This window comes from Gallinula chloropus (genome assembly GCF_964237585.1).
Source record: "Gallinula chloropus genome assembly, chromosome: 27".
Classification (NCBI taxonomy): domain Eukaryota; kingdom Metazoa; phylum Chordata; class Aves; order Gruiformes; family Rallidae; genus Gallinula; species Gallinula chloropus.
The window spans coordinates 5,716,570-5,738,667 of NC_140112.1; the positions used below are offsets into that span (position 1 = coordinate 5,716,570).

A 22,098-nucleotide genomic window follows, 5' to 3' on the forward strand; every position below is an offset into this window, starting at 1 on the left:
AGAGATGCGTCTCCCTCCAACCCTGATCAACCTCAGTGCCTGTGGAGCTGCTCCAGCTCGTCAGACACCTCCAAAATTCATTATAGCTTCTTAAAAAGAGGAAATTATCTCTGCTGAGACTCAGTACCCATCTGAACCATGACATGAAGTGTTCCTGGAACAAGCAGAGGCCCAGAAATCAGAATTTCAAGGTGAAACAACCAAATAAATTCCCAGGACACACACACAGAGGAAATCAGGGAAGGGTTTTCTCTTTAAAGCTGTGTGTGTGCAGCAGGGGAAGGTACTGAGACACCTCCAGCTCTGCTAAACACAGCGAGCAGAAGCCAAGGTGAAATGGCTGCACACGTGGGCAGGGAAATCCAACTCCCAGGTTTTCCTTTTCCAATGGGATGGGACAAAACTGGTGTCCTTTAAACCAGTGAAAAGGCCAACGATGGTCAGGGTACGTTTGGCACATGAGAAGTCCAGTTGGGATTATCCATAAAGGATCCTGGATCCGTTCCAGTGGTGATGGGTCCCCAGGAATTATTCAGGGCTGGGTGGGGACTTCAACACCCCGGTGATGTGAGGAGGGGGTGGCCCCAATATGGGAGGGCTGCACTCTGCTCCTGCAGCAGCTCCCCCCCAACTCCCTTCCTCCCAGCCCTGCAGTTCCTCTCCCGCCAGCTCTTCAGCGAGACACATTCAGAAAGAAGCTGGACGGGGGAAGAGGGTTTTTTTTGGCACATTTCAGGGTACTTGGAGGAGGGGTGAGGGCTGCTGGGTCAGCGCAGGAGCCCAGCCGCTCTGTGGGGTCTGGAGGAAGAGGAGAAGCGGCCGCCCCGGCCCCTCACAGGTAGCTGGAGGTGACGAAGGGGTGATCGCCCCGCACGCGGCTCATGTGGCTCAGGGCTCGGTCGTAGGCCACCTGCACCGACTTGCGGATGCTGGTCTTCCGGCCCTCCAGCATCTTCAGCTTGTCCACAGTGTCATCCACGCCCAGGGGAAAGACTTTGTCCCGGGGCAGCCACTGCCTGCAAGGGAAAGGAGAGGGAGAAGGTGTCACCGAGGGCATCCAGAGGGGAAACAGGGCAAGAACCACCCCCTGGAGCCCTCCTTGCCCTTGCAACGCTGCTCCTGAGCTGGCCGCTGGCTGGTTCCCCTACCTGCTGCACGGCCAAGCAGCCCAAGGAGCTTCCAAGATGTGGCCAAGTACTCCAGCTCCTCCAGCATTCCCCAGCAGCAATTAGTCACTGACTGGCATCTCCTTCCCCAGGATCACTTCTGTGATCACTCTGTTTATAATTAACAGCCCAGGAGGATGCCAGAAATGGTGAAATGCCTTTAAATGCCTTTGAAAGACCTGTAGCCAAAATGCCTTCACTGCAGGAGCGCAGACCTCGCTCCCTGGAGTCCTTACTCAAGGCTTTCAACCTTCCTCGGGCTCCAGGGGACACTTAGAAGCTCCTGTGCTCCACAGAGCAGGAGATACAGGGACTTCCATGGTGGAAAGTACGTTTTTATCCCTGAGAAAGCTGGAAGCATCAGAGTTTGGGAGATTAAACCTATCTGAGTATCATCTGGAACCAGGCAGCTTCCAGCAGACACCTTCCAAGGCCAAGCTGACCCCGACCAACAATGACTTTAACTCCAAGTGCCTTTTCTACAGCAAGTTTTCATGGTGCAGCCATCAGCCCTGGTGAACCAGCTGGCTCAGAGTCACGCCAGCCGTGTTTCCTGAGGCTGCCCAGCCCTGAGTTACAGCTCACCTCTGCCAGCTCCGAATTTACAAGCCTCCTGTTCTTTCCTACACAGATTTCAAAACCTTAATGCTCATTTTTGGGGTGGTTTTTTTTCTTTTAAGGCACTTTACTGGTTTGTGATTTCTTGCTTTCGGTCAGGTTATTGTTTCCTCAAAAATCAGCAGATTCCTCCTGCAGCAGATGGGTAAAAGGCCTTGAGGTGTTTCACATGCCCCAAACCAGGTGCTTCCACCTACATTTTCCACCTCAAACCCCAAGATTTGAAAGCAGCAGGTAGGCAGCACCTCTGGAAAACCAGGCAGGTCTAAATAAAGGTTAAACCCAGCAGTTTGAAAACGTTGCCCTGGAGATTTTTTGGCAAATCTTCCTGCACAGCAGCAGCACTGGCTGCTCAGTCTGTTGGCATCTTAAAGTCAAATCACCTCCTTTAACTTGCTGCAGATTCTGCCTGTGAAATCAGGTCTTGCTGTGCCTCAGCACCGCGGTGATGTGACCCCCGGGTGAGGGGTGCTGGGCTGGTTGCTGTGGAAGCAGAGCAGTGGGGCTCTCAGGGCAGGGAGAAGCAGGGTGTCTTCCTCATTTAGACTCTTCTTGGCTGCTGCACGTTGAAATTCTCTAATTTACATGTAAGATGATCATCACCATCACCCCTGTGCTCTCCCATAACCAGAGGTTGCATGAGAACTTCCCTCTCTGGCACAGCACCCACCACAGGTCCCCTGTGCCTCTCCACACACACACTCACCAGGTTCTCTTGTTGTCAAAGAACAGGACAAGGAAGAGTTTTTCTCCTGCCTCTGTCTGCCTCTGCTCCCCCAGCTTCAGCACATCCATGGGTGGGACTGGGATGGGGACTCCATTGTGGAGCAAACCCTCACGTGGCATCTTGGGGTCGATTATCTGGTGACACAGGGAAAGGATATTTAAGCACAAAACCCTTCAGGTACCACAGAGCCCAACCCCCCTCCCTGTTCTTTCAGTCTTTCCCAGCCAGACAATTAAAATTCTATTTAAAATGGGTAAGGAAAGTTGTTTGCTCTGTGTCAGCAGCGATTTGAAAAGGGTTTTCCTGACCTGGAGGCTTCCCCTGTGGAAGGGAAGCTGGTCAAGTCCCAAAGGTCAAGCACCCCATGTTAAAAAAAGGGAAAGGATGGAAGCACGTGGATCTGTGGGGTGTGGATGCACTGACACCAGTTGGGAATTCAGCACAGACTCAGCCCAGTGAAGGAGGGAGGGAAGGAAATCCTGATTTGTGCAGCAGATACAACCCTGTTGCTGTACTCAGATCAGCAGCCCCGTTTTGGGGCGATTCAGTGGATTTCAGCAGCACCACTCTGATTTATACTGCTATCAGAGCACACTCAGGCCCAGCTGCTGCAGAGTTGACAAGCAGAGCCATGTTTACCAGGCCAGAGGAACACAGACTGGAGCAGTTTTGGAGAGAAGCAACAACAGATACATGGATTCTGCCTGGATAAAGCAGGAAAGTCAGTGCCTGACGTGCTGTGTCAGCACAGGAGACCCACAGGGACCCCGGTGGATGCAAGAGGGAGAAACACCCAGTACCAGGTGCAGGCTGAGAGCATCAGAGGGTACTCACCAAGGCGGGGTACGAGGGGTAACCACGGCACTTGGCCCACACCAGCTCCAAGGGCTCCAGCTCAGCCTGACTCTCCAAGGACATGAGGAGAGCCCTGCCTAAGGGACAGGAGACAAGGCTGAGGAAGGCTGAGTCCCAGCAAGGGGGTTAGGATAGCACAGCAGACCACCCCAGCACCCACCCCAGGCACGATCCCTGCACTGGCTCAGCCAAAACAGCCAGTTTTAACCCAGCTGCTCCTGGAGCAAGCAGAAAGCTGGAATTTTGTGCTTCCCCCCCCAATCTAACAACCCAGCTATCAATCACACAGACATTTAATCATCCCCACGTCCACAGATACACAATCCCAACCCAATTTCCCTTAATTTAGAGCCAAATGGAAAGCAGCCACTTCCTCTTCACAGGTAGATGCACTGGGCATCTAAAGGTGAGACAAGCATCTCATCTGCAAGAGGATATATGGTGTCAGGTTATGATAAACTTGGATGTGCAGCAAGATCCAGCCTGGCCATGGTCAATCTCCATGGTTCTTCGTGCTCTGTCTGCACAGCCATGCTTTGTGTGAAGACAAAGACACAGGCAGAGCCCCCCAAATAGTGGGCCAGGGTCCATGCAATGCACGCAGGTAGCTTCAGATGAGCTCTTTAATAGGAAATTTCTATCAAATCCAGTTTTGGAGTGAATAGCTGATATATCACTGACATAAAATGGGGATGCTGGAGGTTCATGTGGTCCAGCAGGCTTTGCCAAGCCAAATTTATCCACAGTCTGGAGTCCTGTGTCCAGGGCTGGGGCCACCAAATACATGGAGAAGGCACAAAGGAGACCACGAAGATGCTCAGAGGGCTGAGGTGGGACCCCTGGAGCAGGGTGTTCCCCAGAACTGAGGTGCAGGTGTTGCCATTCTCACCTGAGCTGCTGTAATCAGAGTCTCCATTCACACCTTCCAGGAAGGGCACCCGAGAAAGAGCCGGCTTCCCTCGGCTCCGCTTGGGAGGCATCAGACCGCTGTCAGAGAGACAGGGGAAAGCATGAGGAGAAAGGGGATTACCCTGCAAGGCAAAGCCAAGGAATTCCTCAGCACTGCTTAAAATACAGCAAAACTACCGGGCTGGTGCAGCCACAGGCTTCCCCTGGGCTGCTCAGCACCTGACTGTGGAGATGGGATCACCCTGCCCCAGGGAAAAACCTTCACAGCAAAATCTCTCCTCTGATCCCATGGGCAGGGAAAGCCTCACAAACAAGATGCTTGTAATGGAAAAGCTAATCCAGCCTTAGCTGAGCTGGAAAGTCACAGCCCTCCTTCCAAAGCTAACATGTAGGATCACTCCGTGTAGCAAAGCTGTTGTTTAAAAAGCATTTCTGGGTTTCAACCCCTCTGCAGAGTAGTTTGTTACACAGATATTACTCCTGAACAGCAGCCTCAGTCCTGAGAACGGGCCTGTGTGAGGAGCTTTAGGATTTCAAGTGTCTGGCTGACCCAGCTTGAGCCTCACAGGGCTAACAGAGCACATGCCTTGGAGGGAAGCATGAAGTGTCTGAATGTATTTCACTAGTGATGGATCATCAAAGACAAGCAGAGGGCAAGGATGCCTTCAAGGCACCGAATATGTGCCTAGGAACATCAGCTAAGAAAGCCTTGCTCCTCCTTGTCCTGGATGACCTTGGCCATCAAGGTCCAACGTTCTCAGCCTGCTGCTCACAGGTCCTGAAGGCACAACCCTGGCCTAACACAGGTTTTACCCTGCAGAGAAAGGGCTGGGAGATGGGTCAGTGTTTGGAGGGCTGGACAGGCAGGTAAAGGCAGAAAAAGGATAGAGCACCTACTGCATCTGAACAAAAGATGAGAGATGTTTGTGCTAAGCCTGGTTTAAGCCAGGCTTGAAGGGCCCAGTTCTGCTTTTAAACCTCTGAGAGGAAGAAAGAAGTGATTCAGTAGGTGGTGAAAGTTCAGGCTGACCCACAGAAGTGGGCTGGATGCTGGAGTTCAAGGTTTCTTTAGCTTTGATTCTCAAGAATTGCAAGAGATACGCATCAGCAGAGAGCATGTGTATGCTACACAGAGGTGTAACAGAATCAAGCCCTGATCTGGGGATCTAGAGCTCCAGAGGACGGGATGGAGCCTGAGAGCTTCTTGTCTTTAGGGTTGACACACAGGTTAAGTAACAGTTTGGGCTGGTTTTGAGAAAGAAGTTGAACAAACCAGGCAGGTTAAGTCAGTCAGAAGGTGCTCTGGGGAAGTTTTGCAAGGGGCACTTACCTGCAGGCTTCAAACACCAGCCCAGCGCCCCGGCCAGCGCCGCACTCCGAGTCAGAGCCGCCTCCAGCGTGTTGCACGAAGCCGTTGGTCACCCCTGCTGAGGGGAGGAACAGGAATCAGCCCAGAGGAGAGGCACCCACACACAGAGATGCTCCCACAGCTCAGGGTGGGGTCCCTGTCCCGTGGCTCACAGAGCTGCTGAGCACTTCAGAGAGGTCAACTCTGCACAGAGTTCCCCAGACTCAGCTGCAACCAAAAGGTGACTAATACAAGGTATTTCCACCCCCAACCCATGAAAAATCAGGCTGTGTCTGAAGAGGGAAGCGCTGGAGAAGAGCCCAGTGACGGTACAGGAGGGTTCCACACAGCACCCAGCTCGCTGGGGAAGCCCAGAGGCCAGGAAACGAGCGTTTGGAAAAGCCAAGGAGACTTCCCACAGCACCACCTCACTCACAGTTTGCAAGGGTCCAGAAGGAAGAGAAACCCCAGGGAATTACCTCTCTGTCCTGCCTGCCTGGGTGACTTGTCCCCGTCGCTCTCGCTGCCGGTTCTGCTCTGCGGCCGCTTCCAAGCCTGTCGCTCCCCATCGGGACGCAGGGGCGAGAGCTGCCCGCTCTGCCCGTGGTCCTCCCCGTTCTCCAGGGGACAGTCCAGGCCCCTCTGCAGCTTCACCCCGTTCTTAGCCTTTCTGAAAAGGACAGATGTCCGCCGGCCCACGCCGCTGAAGGGGGGGCTGGCTGGGGTGTCTGCCGGCGGCAGGGTCAGGCCATTGAGGCCGTTGTCGCTGAGCAGGCGCTGGAAGGCTTGGCTCTCCCGTTCTAGAGCCTTCTTGTCAAAGAGCTCCCTGTCCGACATCACCTTCTTCTGCAGCTGATTCAAGGACTGGCTTTCACTGATGGGTTTGAGCATCGGAGGGTCCTGCAGGGAATCCAGCTCTGAGAGGGAGGGTGCGGGTCCCGTGGGCTCCAGGGTCGGGGGGTGTGGGGGCTTAGCATCATCTGTGAAAGGAATAAAGAATCTGCTTGAACATTTTAGAAAGGGTTATTCCCAAAACTGCCACCAGCCATTCCCATCTTTCACCGGGGCCACAGACCAGAGAAACTTGACTGGAAAGAACTAGGAGAGCTGGAGCTGAAATCCTGCTGCAACCTCTCACCTTTCTCCTCGTCCTCATCCCCTTCCCTGGATGTGTTCTCCAGCCCCTCTTCCCGTGGCACAGGCTCCCCGTTGGGTTTGCTCTGCTGCTGGGCCAGCTTCTGCCGAATGGAGTTGATCTCCCGCCTCAGGAGCCGGATGCGCCGCGTCCGGGCACCGCTGGAGCGCATGGTGCTCACCATGTCCAGCTTCTCCAGCAGCTCCTGCAGCTGGGCCTCCAAGGAGAGATGAGCGCGGTTCTCCGGGAGGAGGATGTTATCCACTGCATCAGAAGAGAGCACAGCAGTGAGGGGAAGGAGCACGGCTTCCCCAGGAAGGGAAATCCACTCCTGCATCTCATTCCCACTGCTGCTGCTCATGAACCCATCGCTTCAGTTCATGGATTTAGGAATTGCCAACCTTGGAGCTCGGATTTCCTTCCTTCGGGCAAAGAGCAGCTCGTTTAATGTGCACTGCCCTCCAGTGCCCAGGACCCTCCCAAGGGGAACAGCGAAAGCACACGTGTCCCCACCCACACAAGGCCCCTCAGAGTCAGGACTGCAAACAGGACTGGCCAAGACATGTTTGCCATTCCTCTGGCTCTGCTGCAGGGCTGGCATCCGCTGGAGCAGGGCACAGAGCTGAGGGCTCTGCTATCATACACCAACCAAACTTCCTGACAGACTGTCTGTCTGCAACTGAGAGGGCTGAGATATTTAGGAACCAGAGAGCAGGCAGCGAGCTCTGTGTGCTGGGTGGCAGATGCCCTGGAGCCACATCTCAAGAGAGCCATGGGAATGTGTTGGGAATGAAAAATCTCAGCTAGGATCGCTTGGGACCTTAACCTCACATCAGCCCACCGAGCTCTGAGTGCTCAGCTCACCCCAAACCCTGCTCCTTGAGGCTCTAAAGGACTGAGAGATACGCTGTGGTACACAGACTGACGGGAGAGCTCTTGTACACTGAACGATGGCTGCGACTCTCACACAGGCCGAGAGACACGCTGAGAGCAAAGGACACAGCGTGAGGGGTTAACAAACACTCACCATCCTCCCAAGAAAAGCGGTAAAAGTCCTTGGTTTTGGGTGACTCGGGCAGGTGAACCCCCACATCAGTGTCAAAGCCGATGCTTTCAGCCTGCCGCCGCGCGTGACGCAATATCGCTCCCCCGAGGTCTCGGAGCCGGACAGCTGCTCGGTGGAAAATCGTGTCTTTAGCATTATACCTCATGCAGTTGGTAACTATAAGGTTAAAGTCTTCCTCAAACTCATCCAACGTTCGGTACAGGTGGGACTCCAGCTTCCGCCTCATGGTGGAAAAATCCATTGGGTTGGAAATGAATTCCAGGTAATCTGGAACCTAAACATATAAAACCTGTACAATTACAAACACCACTCACTAGCCAGCTAGAGTGCAGCCAGCACAAGCACTCCTAAAGCCCTCTGCATTGGCAAGGGGCAGCGCCACCAGTTCACTCCTGTGCCAGCCAAGACCAGGCAGACACATCCTGGCTCTGCAAAGCATGGCTCATCTGAGATGTGCTGAAGCTTCCAGGAAACAATAACCTTTCTGGGGTTTGGGGTTTTTTTTTTTGGCCTGGAAGGACATAGTGAGTCCTGTCTGAGATATTCTTTAGTCCACCAGCAGCCTGGGACAAGGTGGTTTGTGCTTCCAGGGTTATGAGAGCACGTGAGCTTCTGCCTGGCCACACCTCACGTACGCCCCGGTAAGACGCCTCTAGGAAAGAGACTTGCCTCGCTCAGGTTAACGGGCTCTGCGAAGATCTGGGCAGCATCCTTCTCCTGCAGCAGGTCCAGCGTCGTGCGCAGCAGCACCTTGAACGGGGTCAGCTGCAGCTCCATTGCAGCCTGCTGAAGCTTGACCTGGGGATGGGCAAAGAGCAGTGAGTTATCAAGGGCAGGGCAGGTGAGCGGTGCCCCCCTGGTTTCTCCTGAATCATCGACCCAGTGGTGGAAACCTCAGGTTGTCACACCAGGATCATGGTAGACTCAGTGCTGAAGGGTTTCTGGCAAACCCCTTGTGCTGTCTGTGTGCAGGATGCACGTTAGCAGGCAGTGCTTTGCAGTCTAACTGCTCAGTCCAGCGCTTTGGGAGAGGGAACTCCTGTTTACCCCATCTCATACAGCCAAAGCAAGAGAAAACCCTGCAAAAAGTAAGATAGTACAACTAAAAATGAAAACAGGAAGAAGCTCTTCATGCCTGGTGAGTTATCCTGTAGAACTCGCTGCCTCAAGACATTATTATGCCAATTAGCAACACGATAGAGAAGTTAAAAGTCTGTAGGTATTTACATGAACAACATCATCCATCATTAGAGAGCATAAACAAAGTTTAAGACATAAGCTCCCACACTTCAAGGCAGAAGCCACACAACAGCAGTGGTTAGATGTTTGCAAATTCCTCATACAGTTTCTTACAGCCTTTATGAAGTGTCTAATACTGTCTGATTTCAAGTAAACAAGTTGTAGCACCAGTTTGATCTCTCTATTCAAAGGAGACTGGAACATGACAGAAGAATTTCTTTCCCCTTCAAGGTTTTAGTTTCTTTGATCACATAATCCCCTCGCTACACAATGAAATCAACCACTTTGGCAGCAGGGGAAAGCAAGAGTGTTTACACAAAGCAAACTGGATTTGATGAGCTCAGCAACGAGGCAGCATCAATAAGAGGATGAATGAAGATGGATATAAAGACCACACTCTTCCCCTGAAACAGGAAAGCAGCTGAACTCAGGACTCTGGAGCATCCTCTTCCACTGGGCTGGGACAGAGCTCCAGCTAGATACACTCTGCTGTGATGTCCTAGCCCGTTACAAAGCACACCACACTTTCAACAGGCTTGTATCTGTATCTCAGTTGGCTAAATCCATAAATCAAGATATCAAAAGCAAACAAAGCCCAAGAGTAGTGTGGGCTTTTTTCATCCTCCTACCTAAAATATGTCCACAAAACACCCAGGACTGAGCCACAGCTCTAAATCAGGGACAACACAGCAAATAAAGCAGCGCTGGCATCAACAAGACTCCAGGAAAGCTGGGGGTAGATCACAGGGGATGCTGCTTTCCTGAGTGCTGAGCAGCAGGGAGAGCACCCAGGCGATGCCTGAGGCCAGAGTCAGAGTCATGGCTGCACCATCCAACTATGTGTGGCATGAAAAGACCATCAACAGGCAAAGCTGGCAAAGCTCAGGGAGTACTGGCACAACTTTGGCAACTGCACACAGGATTAAGTGGGAAACAGTGAATAGTCTCCATCTTAATCCTGTGTGTCTTCTCAAAAATGGGCTTAGAGGGCAAAAGGCAGGAATTTGTAGCTGGAAATGCAGAGCAGAATTGTGATTTAGACCCCTTCACCTCTCCTCTGGAGTAGGTGTCACCAACCTCCTGAAATGAGTATTAAAGGAGATCAAATGTCTTCACAGAATCACCAGGTTGGAAAAGACCTTTGGGATCATGGAGTCCAACTGTTCCTGTCCTGTGCTAAACCACATCCCTGAGCACCTCATCTACCTGTCTGTTAAATACATCAAGGGTCGGTGACTCAGCCCCCTCCCTGGGCAGCCTGTTCCACAGCCCCACAACTCTTTCAGGGAAGAACTTTGCCCTCCCATCTGCTCTGACCCTGCCCTGGGGCAGCTTGAGCCCATTGCCCCTTGTCCCATCTCCTGTCCCCTGGCTGCAGAGACCATCGCCCACCTCTCTGCACCCTCCTGGCAGGTAATCTCTGCAGAACACCCAGTCCATGCCCACACACAGGTCAGGAATCAAATGCACCAGGAGTTCTGCAAAGACCTTTTCCCAGCTCTGAGGGCAGAGGCTGAGCAGCTCGAGCCTGTGACTGACAGAGAGAGGTACGGCCACTCTGCACGTCCAACAGGCTCTAGAAGGCTCAAGAGAACTCAGTGTGTTCCTCCTCTGCCTCCCACAGCCCAGGGTGCTGGCACAGGACCACAGCACAGCAGCCTGAAGGCAAAGCCACCCACCTGCTCCCGTTTGAGCTTCTCCCTCTTGCGGATCAGCTCGATGAGCAGCCGTGCCCGCTCCAGGTCGTGCCGCAGCTTCTGCCAGTACTTCAGCTCCTCCTTCACTGCACTGGTCTTCTCATCCTGCTCCTTCTGCAAGGGAGAGCAGTGGGGTGAGAGAAAAACCACAGCTGGCTTCCTGTGCTTCCTCCTCTTTGCAGGCATCCCCCTGAAGCGCTCTGAGCATCTTCCTCCTGTCTACTTGCCTTTTGTTCAGACTGTGTCCTCTCCTTCCTACAGCTAACAAACACATCAGCCTGTCTGGGGTTTATATTACCTCTAAAGCCAGGCCAAAATCACAGAGTATCTGTGCTTTGGGGATGTGCTTCAGTGCCTGCCCATGCACACCCTCCCAGCTTTTCTATCCGAGTTCACTACAGAGGCTGGAAATTCTCTCTGCTGCTGCTGGGTACCAAAGAGGTGTCCTGAAGCACTTACAGTGTAAAGGTAAGGAGAGCAAAAGCACAAGAGAAAAGAGCCATTACTGTCCTCTTTGTGACTGCTCAGAAATCGAGCCATGGAGAGATCTGCCAAGACACAAAGGACCAGCCGAGGCTGGGAGAGGAGCTCACACCGTCCAGTTTGGTGGCTCTGCAACACAAATCATCCTTCCTCTCCTAAATCTGTAGCTTTTTAAAGGGTTTTGAGGCCACAGCTGAAGCACATACACCTCCTCATGACTGCCAAGAGAGGACAATCACTTCCCAAGATCTTGGTGGTTGATATTTGCAGGACATTTCTTTTTAAGAACTTACTTATGGTCAACTGCCAACTTAATGCACCAAGGAAGTGCCACACGTCCCCCCAGCTCCAGCTGGGTGAGTGGGAAATGGTTCTCTTCTTCATCACCCAGAGCAGTCTCCATGCAAAGCCTGTAAACCCCTCCAACTACAGCACAAATCTACACTCACAACGTGCACAACACCTGCTGACAGGTTACGTCACCGGGTAGAGTCCGACTGCTTCGTGACTCCACCAACTGCTTCTCATGCCAAACGCAGCGCTCGCTGTTAGCATGGGATTGAGGGACTCTGGATGCCAGCTCAGAGGAGGAAGCAAGAGGCCAGAGCTGATGATTAGGCCTGAACTTCCATATGAATGTTCATGGGAGCGTCGGAAGTCCCAGCAGCAGGAAGAATGACCCAGACTGGAATCTGGCCAGGCCCCTGCAGCTCACACCCATTTTCTTGAGGAGGGAAACGTTCATCACTCCTGAGGAACGTCGAGTCTGTGATTCATCTAAGGAGACTGGTCCACCAAGGGCCCATCACAGCCTTGCACAACCCTGGGTGTCCTGACTCAGGGGAAGAACTCTCTACCTGCTGGCTCATCGACACCAACCCCACTGGCACGACGGGCATCCCGCTGACACGCTAACTCAGCTCTTCAGCCAGGAGCAAACCAAGGGGACCAGAAAGAGACTTAAACTGGGCTGCTCTCCGATTGTTTCACCCTCAATCCCCACCCCAGCCGTGCATCAAGCACATCTCCCCCAGGCTGTGTGTGCTCCCCACCCTCCCACAGGGGTTCAGCCGGGGACCAGGACCTGTTCCGCGTTCCTCTGCGCCTGGAGATGCGAGTGGAGGCGCCGGATGAGGGGCACCCCGTTCCTCGCCTGCCGCTTCAGCAGCCAGTAGTTGTGCAGCCTCTGCATGAACTGGTTCTTCCTCTGGAAGGAGAGGCCGCTGCAGATTTTGTTCAGCCTGGAGGAAGCAGAGGGGTGTCAGGCAGCAAACCACCAAGTCATCGCAACACCGACAGCTCCCCCAGAGCTCTCACCTCCATGTGCAACTGGTGTAACTGGGGGTCTCCCCACCACCAAGAGCTACGTGTCTACTTCACACAACATATAAACTCAAGCCTGGCAAACAAAGCTGACAGGAGCCCAAGAATAACCCAGCACCTATTTTAACCTTTTCAAACCCTTCATCAGGATGACAAGCAGCAGCTCTCCAAGGCTTTTATCTGCCCAAAACCAGGTGACACATGGTGCTTCCTCAGGCACCAAAGGAAAATCCAGCACTACCCAGCCCTGCACATGAGGGAGCTGGGGGGAAAAAACACCCAAGCCCACAGCTCAATTCAAAGCAGCCCTGCAGCACTGACAAGTTGGATATGCTCTGTAATAAAAGGAGGAATTAAGAAGCTATGAAATGAGATTAAAGAAGTATTTAAAAAAATACAGCAGGATGGCTCCTATCTGCCTGCAAACTTGTAATGCCTGAAGTGTTTTAAAAGCCCCTTCACTTACATCTATGTAAGTTTGGTGGGTGTTTGCCATTAGGGGCTACTGTGGATTCTGCCTGGCACAACAGTTTGGGACGACTGCTTGGCAGTGCAGGAAAACCAGTATGTATGCCAGTGCCACTCACATGGAAGAACACTGGTCAGGGATGGCTCTGTAGAGCACGCTTTGAACATGGTTATTGCGGGGTCTTGACTGGAGACAGCACATCCAAGGTCAATGATGAGAGGGACCAAGTGCTCAAAGCAGCCCCTCCAGCTGCCCAGCTCCTTTGCACCCCCTGCAACACTCACCTGTAAGAGGGGATTTGTGCCACTGTCACCATGGGCACAGACGAACGCCCGTTGGTCACGTCACCAGGCTCCTTTTTGATCTTCTGCTTCGATTTCACTTGGCTCTTTTTCAGAGACCCTTTGGGAGGCCCAGAATTGGCTTCCTCCTCTCTCTCCTCCTTCACAGTGTCCCCCCGTCCCTCCCCACTCGCAGCCAGAGAGCCTTTCTTCACCGTCCCAGGCGGGGAGTGGCTCTCACAATAGGCAGTCTTGCGCACGGTGAACGTCGTGCCGTTGATGCTGGTCTCCCTCATGGGCTCGATCTTCATGAAGAGACCGGCCCGCTGGGCACAGGTGACGTGGAAGGCGGTGTAACAGTTCACCTTATGGCACTGGATGGCAGCTCCCATGCCCTTCTGCTTGCAGATATAGCACGTGAGCTTCCACCGGGCCGGGGGGATGTTATTTATCCCTTCGATGGGCTCCAGGAACACAGTGTTTGCAAAGCAGACCTCTGGGATCCAGATGGCACAAACCACGTGAGCCCAGCGGCCGTCGCTGGTCTGCTTGAAGGCTCCACCTTTGTTGGGACAAAGGACACAATCCACAGGGCGAGAAGGGGACTGCAAGCAGCAGCGGCAAAGCCACTGCCCCTCGGGGATGTAGGGCACGCCGTAACACTCCTGGTGCACGGCCAGGTTGCAGATATCACAGAACAGGATGACGTTGCTGTTGTGACACTCATCATCCATGCAGACACAGCAGAAGGCGTCCTCATCGATGAGAGACTGCTGAGCCCCGTTGTTCCGGCTCTCCAGATACGACTCCTTTTCCAACCGGTCCACCAGCAGCTCAAAAGTGTCCGCACTGACTGTCCCATAACCATCATCCCTTCTCTTTTCATTGACCATTTCCAGCCAGGCCAGATCCTCCTCATCCATGTCATACTCCACCTCAACGTCCAGGTCCTCGAGAGGCTTTTCAATGTACCTGTAGTAAGCAGCAGGGAGAGGAGGAGCGTGTGGCTGGCTGAAGGAGTCCAGCACGCGGAAACTGGGCTGGGGTAAGTGCAAAGACGCCCCCGGTGCATGCTTGGAGCAGGACTCCTTCTTCTTGCCTTTGGAAGGTGTCTTCTTAGACTTGGAAGGGCAAAGGGGCTGCTCGCTGTTCTCCTTGTTGCTGTTGCACTCTGTGATGTCCTGGGCAGTCAGCTCGTCCTCCGTGATGATTTTTAAGGGGTCGTAGATGCTGATGCGGTGGAGCCGCCCGTCGATCTCCACCTCCACGATCCGCTGCGCCTGCGCGTACGTCAGCGTCTCCCGAGCGGGCGAGCACTTGAGGCTGTAGGGTGAGGGAGAGCGTCTCCCCTCCAGGCTCTGCCGGGACCTCCTTCGAGGCTTCCTCATCGCGGCGGTCCAGAGACCCTGCAAGAAAACCCCAGACAGAGGACAGCGTAAGCCAAGGAGACAAGCAAGGAGCAGCACGGGCTCAAAAGCTCACTCAGTGCTGCAACACCAGCAACGTTTCTACTGGAGACTCCAGCAATTTCAGGCTTGCTGAGGCTGCTCCACCTTCCTACGTACAAGCAGGTGATGGGTATATCAACCATTTCTTGCACCACAGCAACACACAGCACCCTCCAGCCTTCTCTACTGGCACGCCAGGAGATGGACAGACCCCCACACCGCCAGATGGGACGAGCTGAAATGTATTTTACAGCACAGCATCCAGTCATTCAGCTCAGGAAACCATCCAGTCCCCTGAAATTCAGCACTTATCACGTCCCCTTGTACCATTCACACAGTAAGTTCACACCAGCCAAGGAGTTCTCCTCTGTTCCTTCGCCTGAGGCTCTTCTTTTGTATTCCCAGTAGCACACAAAACGTGCTGGATGTTTTCCAGGTGGGAAGGAAAGCACTGTTCCTGCCCTGTGGAAGAAGCTCCCTGTATTTGTTTTGTCACTGAGCTCCACATGAGAAAACCAGCAGTGCTCCCTCAGTCCAGGTGGGAGCTCCTCCAGGTATCCCACCTCAGGGCTGCCACTGCTTCTTCCTTTCCTCCACCACAGATGCAACAAGTCCTGTAATGAGCAAATCATCCTCTAGCTTTGCCTCCCCTCCTCTTGCAGAGGTAGCTGTTCCTTATACTGCTCTCCAGACAGCGTGTGCTGAACAGCCTGTGTCCTTCCTGACACACAAAACCCCACACAGGGCATGAGCTGAGCGATGCAGTGGGTGCTCGTGCATCCCTTCTGCTCTTCGATGGGATCCACGAGGAAGAGAAGGGGAACACACATGGGAACAAGCAGCATGGATCCAGATGGACTTACTAGTTTGGGCTTAGTCCCTCCGGGGCCGCAGGCTGTGTGCAGGCACCTGGGCTGGCTCTGCATGGAGGATCCACGGGGTACGAGCAGGGCAACAGCTTCTAGAGCACACCAGGAACCGTGCAATGGTTGAGGCTCAGAGCCTCAAGGAGAAGCCCAAGCTGGCTCTGCCCTCACAAACTGCTAATCAGCAGCCCAGATAATTGAGAGTCGGCTCCTGACACAGAGGTGGTGCCTGTCGAGGGGGAGTGCAGCAGAAGCCTGGAGCTGGAGGAAGGAGGAGACGTGGTGGGAGAAGCCTGGCAATCTGAGGGTGAAGGACAGAGGCAGAGAAGAGGGAAAACAGAGAGGAAACCAAGTGAGCAACGCAAGTGAGAAGAGATGGGAACATGAGTTGTGGGAAGAAACGGGCTGAGGCAGAAACAAGCTGAGGAAAGAGGGAGAGGAGACAAAGAAAAGCAAACATAAGATCTCCCCGAGAAGATACGTCTGCCCAGAGCTTATCTGTTGCTATGCAGAGGCCTGAACCAGCACCTCACCCTTATTTAGAGCAATCCAGCCCCTTTCTGTGGGACCTGCAGACAAGGAGACACACCACGAGCTCCTCCTTTGTACTCAGCCACTGTGTTGTTTCTGCTCTGTGAAGGACAGAGCTCCACAAACCCTCAGCTGTGTGAGGCAGAGCAGGCAGCACACTGCAGGACCGGGACCTACAAGAAGCCCTGATCTCATCCCAGAAAGAAGTAACAGATTCCAGGTGTGATGTGGGGTTTTTTCTCAGCCCAGCTCCGATGGCTTCAATCAGGAGGAAGAAAGAATTCTAAATTAAGGGTAGAAAAGGAACTTGATGAGATAAAAGAACCCAGGAAATCCTGCTGACAAATTCAGGTGGGCACAAGCAAAGAAGTTATTGGAAGCAGAAAGATATACAAGCAAAAAGAGATCAGAGAATAGAGCAATTATCATGAGCTGACCACACTGATAATTAATACTGTGTGAGAGCAAATCTCAGCGCAACAAGCACCTGAAGGAAGGGTCAGCTTACCTGTCACCAGGAAAAACAAGGGTACAGTGTTCCTATTGCTTTAGTGAAATAACCAGTATATTGGCTAGAGAAATTACCCACAGTGGGCTTCCCACCACAGCCACCAACTGCCAGAAAACAACCCATTTGTAAATCACACAATTATTTAACACAGAGGCATCCAAAACAGCTTGGAAAGAGCTGCCAGTGAGAGCTGAGTGCCTGGGGTAAGACACGTGCCTGGGTATCAGGAGAGACACAGCTCCAAATACCTTGAAAGCAGCAACAAAATGAACTCAAGACACGCTGAGCTGAACGCTGTGACCTTGTCTGCAACACAAACTTCTAAGCAGCAAGCCAGGAATGTTTTAATCTTCTTGACATGCCTGAAAACACCTCCCAGCCACAGATAAAAAAGAATCCCACTGCAAAGGGCACCCGTGCACGCTGAAATGCTAACCAGACCCGACTTCAGCAGGGTGAAATGCTTTTCAGCCCCTGCTGATTCTGTCCCACCATGGACAAAGGTTGCTGATCTGAAACCATTGTCCAGGCAGCCAGCACAAGTAGATCCTCTACAGCAAGGGCTCAACATTGCATGATTTACACCCATGCAATACCACGTTGGCCATTTCCAAGGGTCAGAAGACCTCAGCCTCCTCCCCAGCCCTCCTTCCAGCTGTGGTCCTTCTTTCCAGCCTTCCCACGCTGAGCAGCCAAGGATGTTTGTTTCCCAGCACCAGGTGTCTTTGCTACCCTGCAGAGGATACAAGGCTGGAGCTCAAGGCAGTGCTGCTTGGGGAGTCTCCTGGCCTCTTCCAGCAAGGCTTGGAGAGCCCAGTGAAGAGCTAGCTCCCTCAACAATGAAGATCTTTGTTGACTTTAAGACAGGAGAAAACCTGGGTGTTGGCAGGCAGCAGCAGATGCAAACAACACGGCTCTTGTTCCAGTCTGGTGCACCATGATTACCAGCAGTGGCTTACGAGTCTGAACCGTTTGGTTACTGGAGATTGCTTCTTTCCAGAACACCAAGTCAGGCAGGCAGGCTGGAAGGTGTTGTTCCTCCTTGCTGTGCTGCGCTGGCAGTCACACAGCTCCGGGCAGCCGCTTGTTGTGGTTTGCTGGGATTTAAAACCCATTCCTGCACAGGGGGGAACAGGTACCTATGGAGCTATTAAAAAAAGCAGTCCATAGAATCCAGGTGATGGATGCCAGAGGAAAAACAATACAGTCCAGGCTAGTCACGGCCTCCTTTCTGCCCTTCCCTCACCAGCTAAAAAGCCAGGCAAAAAACTCCTGGCACCCTCGCTGACATCCCCCCATGCTCCCATCACAGCTGTGCTTGCTGTGGGGCAACACACTGCCCCTATTTAAGCCTGTCACACCGATGCCTACAGGGAAGTGTGTCGGTGCTCAGCAGAAGTCACAGCGAGCAGCCTGCCCGGGCACACACCACGTTCTACAGCCAAGTCAAGCTGGCGGGAGATGCACAGGGCCGCAGGAGGGGAGCTCCCTCCAGAACAGGGAGGGTATGAGGCAAGATGTCAGGCTGGGGATGAAGTTTAAGGTAAAGTCTGGGCTCAGCAGCAGGTAATGCGTGTCACGAGCTGTGTCCGGCCTCAGCAGCGCCATGAGCTGCGTCAGGTGCCACCTGGGTGCTCCTGAGAGGAGCCCTCCTGCGCAGCTAGGGCCACGGGATCCCCGCAGCAGCCAGCGATGTAGGTTAAGGCACAGCGGGGACCCGAACGAGGATAAAGGAGAACGAGCGGCGTGTGGGTGCGATGAACTACGCCGGCCCTCAGCTCCGGGCCCTGGCCTGGCCTGGCCTACGCAACGCCCCCGAGGGGAGCGAAAAAAGTCCTTAAGAAGAGAGGGGCCAGGGCGGAAGAATGCGAGAGAGAGCACAAGCAGCGCCGAACGCCTATTGGCTGTTACCGCCGTCCATCCCAGCGCTATCACCAATAGCAAAGCAGGGCGCTGCGGGCCTTAAGACGGGTTCGCTCGGCCCCGCCTGGGCCAATAGCGTGGGAGAAGGTGGGCGGAGCCCCCCCGAACACCGCGAGGGGGGGGACACACAAGATGGTGGCAAGGGGGGGGCCCGGCTGACACGGCGCTGCCCGTTCCCCTTCCCCAGGCGTTCCCCGCCGCCTCCTCCTCGGCGAAGGGCCGCGAACCGCTCCCGCCGCGTGGGAACCGAGCTGGGGCGCAGGGACCGGGGTGCCCGCAAGCTGCGGGACACCACCGGCCTCCCCCGGCTCCTTCCCGCCCGCCCGGTCACCTTCCCGCGACCCCGGCGCGGGGGTGCGTGAGGGAAGGAGGGAGGGAGGAGAGACCCCCCTGAGGGAAGGGTGTCGCGGCTTCCCGCGCAGCGCTTTACCTGGCCGCCTCAGCGCGCCGCAGCCGCGGCGGTCTCCAGCGTTGCCGCCGCCTCCTCCTCCTTTTTGGGGGATGATTTTTTTTTTTTGGCTGTTGTTGTTGTTTTGGTTTTTTTTTTTTTTTCCTCCTTTTTGGTTTTTTTTTCCTTTTTCTTTTTTTTTTTTTTTTCCTCGCGAATCCTCTCTTTCCGCCTCCCCCTCCCCTCCCCTCCCCCCTGGGGCGGACGGGCTCACCCAGCCGGCGGCGGGAGGGGAGGGCACAAGATGTCGGCTCCGTCCGCTCCGGCTACTACCGCCGCCTCCTCAGCGCCGCCTCCTCATTGCCGCTGCCGCCGCTTCTCCCGCCGCTGCCGCTCCGGCCCCGGTGCCGCTTCGTGTGCCCCCCCCACCCCACCCCCCTCACCTTCCCACACCCCCCCCTCACTCCCCCCCCCCCACCCCTTTCCCCGGGGCCCCGCTCGCTCCAGCGCCCCCGCCGCTCCCGGTGCCGTGTGGAGGCGAAGCGGGGCGGGGGGGGGGGGTGTGGGGGGGGTGGAAAGCAGGGGACACACGTACAAGATGGTGGCGGCGGCGGCAGCGGCGTAGCCCGGCCGAGCGGCGAGGAAAGGCGGCAGCCAGCGGGCAGGCGGGGGAGGGGGCTGCCGCGCTTCGCTCCCCCCCGCGGGCAGGGACCGCCCGCCCCTCCCCGGTCCCTTCCCACCCCCGGGCCGAGCGGAGCGGGAGGCCCCCGGGGGCTGTGGGGTGACGGGAGGGAGGGAGGTGGGGGTGTCCCTCGGCGGTGGCCTCATGGCTGGGGACGGGGTGTGTAGGGGGGGGAACCGCTGCGGCCTGGCCGCCCCCTCCGTGCCTGGTGAGGCGGAGAGGAGCGGGGGAGGGGGGGATAGCGGGCTCCCGGCCCGGGAAGAGGGGGTCTGCCCCTTGGGGCGGGGAGGGGCTGCCCCTTGTGGGATGGAGCCCCAGGGGAGCCTGGATTTTGGGGGTTCCTTCATCCCACAGCCCTTTTGTAGAAGGCATCGTGTCCCCCAAAACATGGGAACCTGCTGGGGAGCATCCCCGGGTGCTGGGGCAGGGTGGCCTGGGGAGCATCCCCGGGTGCTGGGGCAGGGTGGCCTGGGGAGCATCCCCCGGTGCTGGGGCAGGGTGGCCTGGCTGCACCCCCGGAGAGCCCACAGCCTTGTCTCTGCCTCTTGGCACAGACAAGCAGCATCAAACGAGCGCTGAGAAGGTGGTGTTTATGTTCTAGGCTGATACCCCAGGGCCAGATGGCCACCCTGGGTGCGGAGGTGTGAGAGGTGGAAGGATGGAGAAGGACTGAGAGGGACAGATGAGGAGTAAGTTCTGTTTGCAACTGAGAGAGGAACTGCAGAGGCTCCCACACTTCTTTTTTATAGAGCCTACCACATAGTTGGGCACACGTGTGCTCCACCTCCCCCTCGGCTCGTGCAGAGCATGGTGTAATACCACCAGCTGAATTTATAGAATTCACCCAATTGTTTTCAAAGGGAAAAGAAAAAATAAAGCTATTCCCCCCTCCTTTACAACCCAATTATAGATCTTTTGTCTCTTGAAGTACGAAACCTGAGCAGCTGAAGGGCTGAGGATCAGTCTGGTTGGATCTCAGGCGAAGCCTTAAAAGAATGGGGAAATCTTACTTCATGCTGACCACTTACACGTCAGCCTCTTTAAAGTATTCCTCTCTGGGTCTGCTTTTTAAAGAACCTCCTGTTAACATACCAGAACTCAAGCAATAGTAACATGTTCTGTTCTTGTCCTGTGGGAAAAACAACCTGGGAAAGATTTAGAAAGAAAAAGTCCCAGTCCTCTCACTGCTGTGCCTGGGATCTCCCCTCACCCCTGAAGAACAGCTATGCAACAGCTCAATCCTGTCCAGGAAGGATATATATAAAAATATAATCCCTGGGAGTGTCTGCTTCTGTGTTGGGAAGATGGTTAAACACTAAATAAATTAATAATAATCCCAATAACTGATGAGCAGCTTCACTATTTCCCTTCCCTGGGCGAGAGCTGAACTTCAACAGCAGGTTTCTTGCTCTTTTGATTTGGTGTTTGTATACAACAAACCTTTGTGCTCTTTCATCCTGACCTCAGTTGTGTACCCTTCCATTGGCACTGGAATTGGCTTATTATAATCACTTTAGGTTCCAGTCCCCACCAAGATTTGCATATATGCGTGAGTAGCCCTGTGGAGTCCAGCAAGTCTCACACACAAAGCCGGGTACCGACATCTCCAGGGATCAGGAGCCAGGCAGTAGGACATCAAAACAAGTTATCCATCATTTAATTTGAAAACAGAGCTGTGGAACTAATGTGTCAGTTGAAAAAGACGTTCTGAGCTTACCGTGGTGCCCAGAGACACGATTTTTAATTCAATTTCCCTGCTCTTCCAGTTTTTCAAGGGTTCAAAACCAGCTGCTTCGCTCCAAACGAAGGCAGCAGCCAATTATATTTTCGTTTCCTTCATCTTTGTTCGAGTATATCAAACATAAAAAGGGGAGAAAATTATCCTTCAGAATTGAGAACTGACCCTTTTAGTTTGTTGATTCATTAAGCCGCAAAAAAATGACTCGTTCTGTGTTTGTACCTGGGCTTTGGCTGTTTGTTCTGGGGCCTTTTTCTTCAGGGTCATTGACATTCATATAGTCACTAAAGAGGTTAAAGCTGGAGATTGCAAAGTGATTATTTCAGCTGACCCTAGCCTTGTGGAGAGAGAGAGAGTGTGTGTGTATACACATATATATGTGTATTTATGTGTATAATTTATATATTTATACAAATAACCCTTATATTTATAGATATTTATATAAATAACCCTATTCAGTCTAACTTCAGAGTGGTAACACAGGCACCCAGCACTATCTCCTCAGTGGGGGTCCTTTATAGTTGTTTTTTTTAAATCTTAGTATGCAAATCACAGTTTTTAACCCCTTTTTTTTTAGGTAAATTGTTCCCAAACGATGGCTGACAGTGGAAGAATTCTGTATTTTTCCAACTGAACTCAGCTAGAAGGAGTTAACTCACTCTCCCTGAGCAGGAAATCAATGAGGTTTGAAGATA

The 22,098-nt window shown here is 53.8% G+C and overlaps 1 protein-coding gene and 1 long non-coding RNA gene across 2 annotated transcripts; both read right to left on the reverse strand.

Annotated features, from left to right (window-relative positions):
- Nucleotides 1-652: 652 nt before the first annotated feature.
- Nucleotides 653-14,719, reverse strand: BRPF3 (bromodomain and PHD finger containing 3). The gene is made up of 12 exons (XM_084276053.1): nt 13,320-14,719; nt 12,328-12,484; nt 10,743-10,874; nt 8,494-8,622; nt 7,786-8,098; nt 6,762-7,022; nt 6,103-6,603; nt 5,606-5,702; nt 4,256-4,353; nt 3,346-3,443; nt 2,491-2,645; nt 653-1,016 (listed from the first exon to the last, which is right to left on the reverse strand). The coding sequence occupies exons 1-12, from the start codon at nt 14,702-14,704 to the stop codon at nt 833-835; spliced, it is 3,510 nt and encodes a 1,169-aa protein (XP_084132179.1). The 5' UTR covers nt 14,705-14,719; the 3' UTR covers nt 653-832.
- A 2,552-nt stretch (nt 14,720-17,271) lies between these two features.
- Nucleotides 17,272-19,144, reverse strand: LOC311201636. Its single transcript, XR_014617875.1, has 3 exons — nt 19,026-19,144; nt 17,548-17,789; nt 17,272-17,405 (listed from the first exon to the last, which is right to left on the reverse strand). It is a non-coding gene; the product is annotated as an uncharacterized lncRNA (long non-coding RNA).
- Between the last annotated feature and the right edge of the window lie 2,954 nt (nt 19,145-22,098).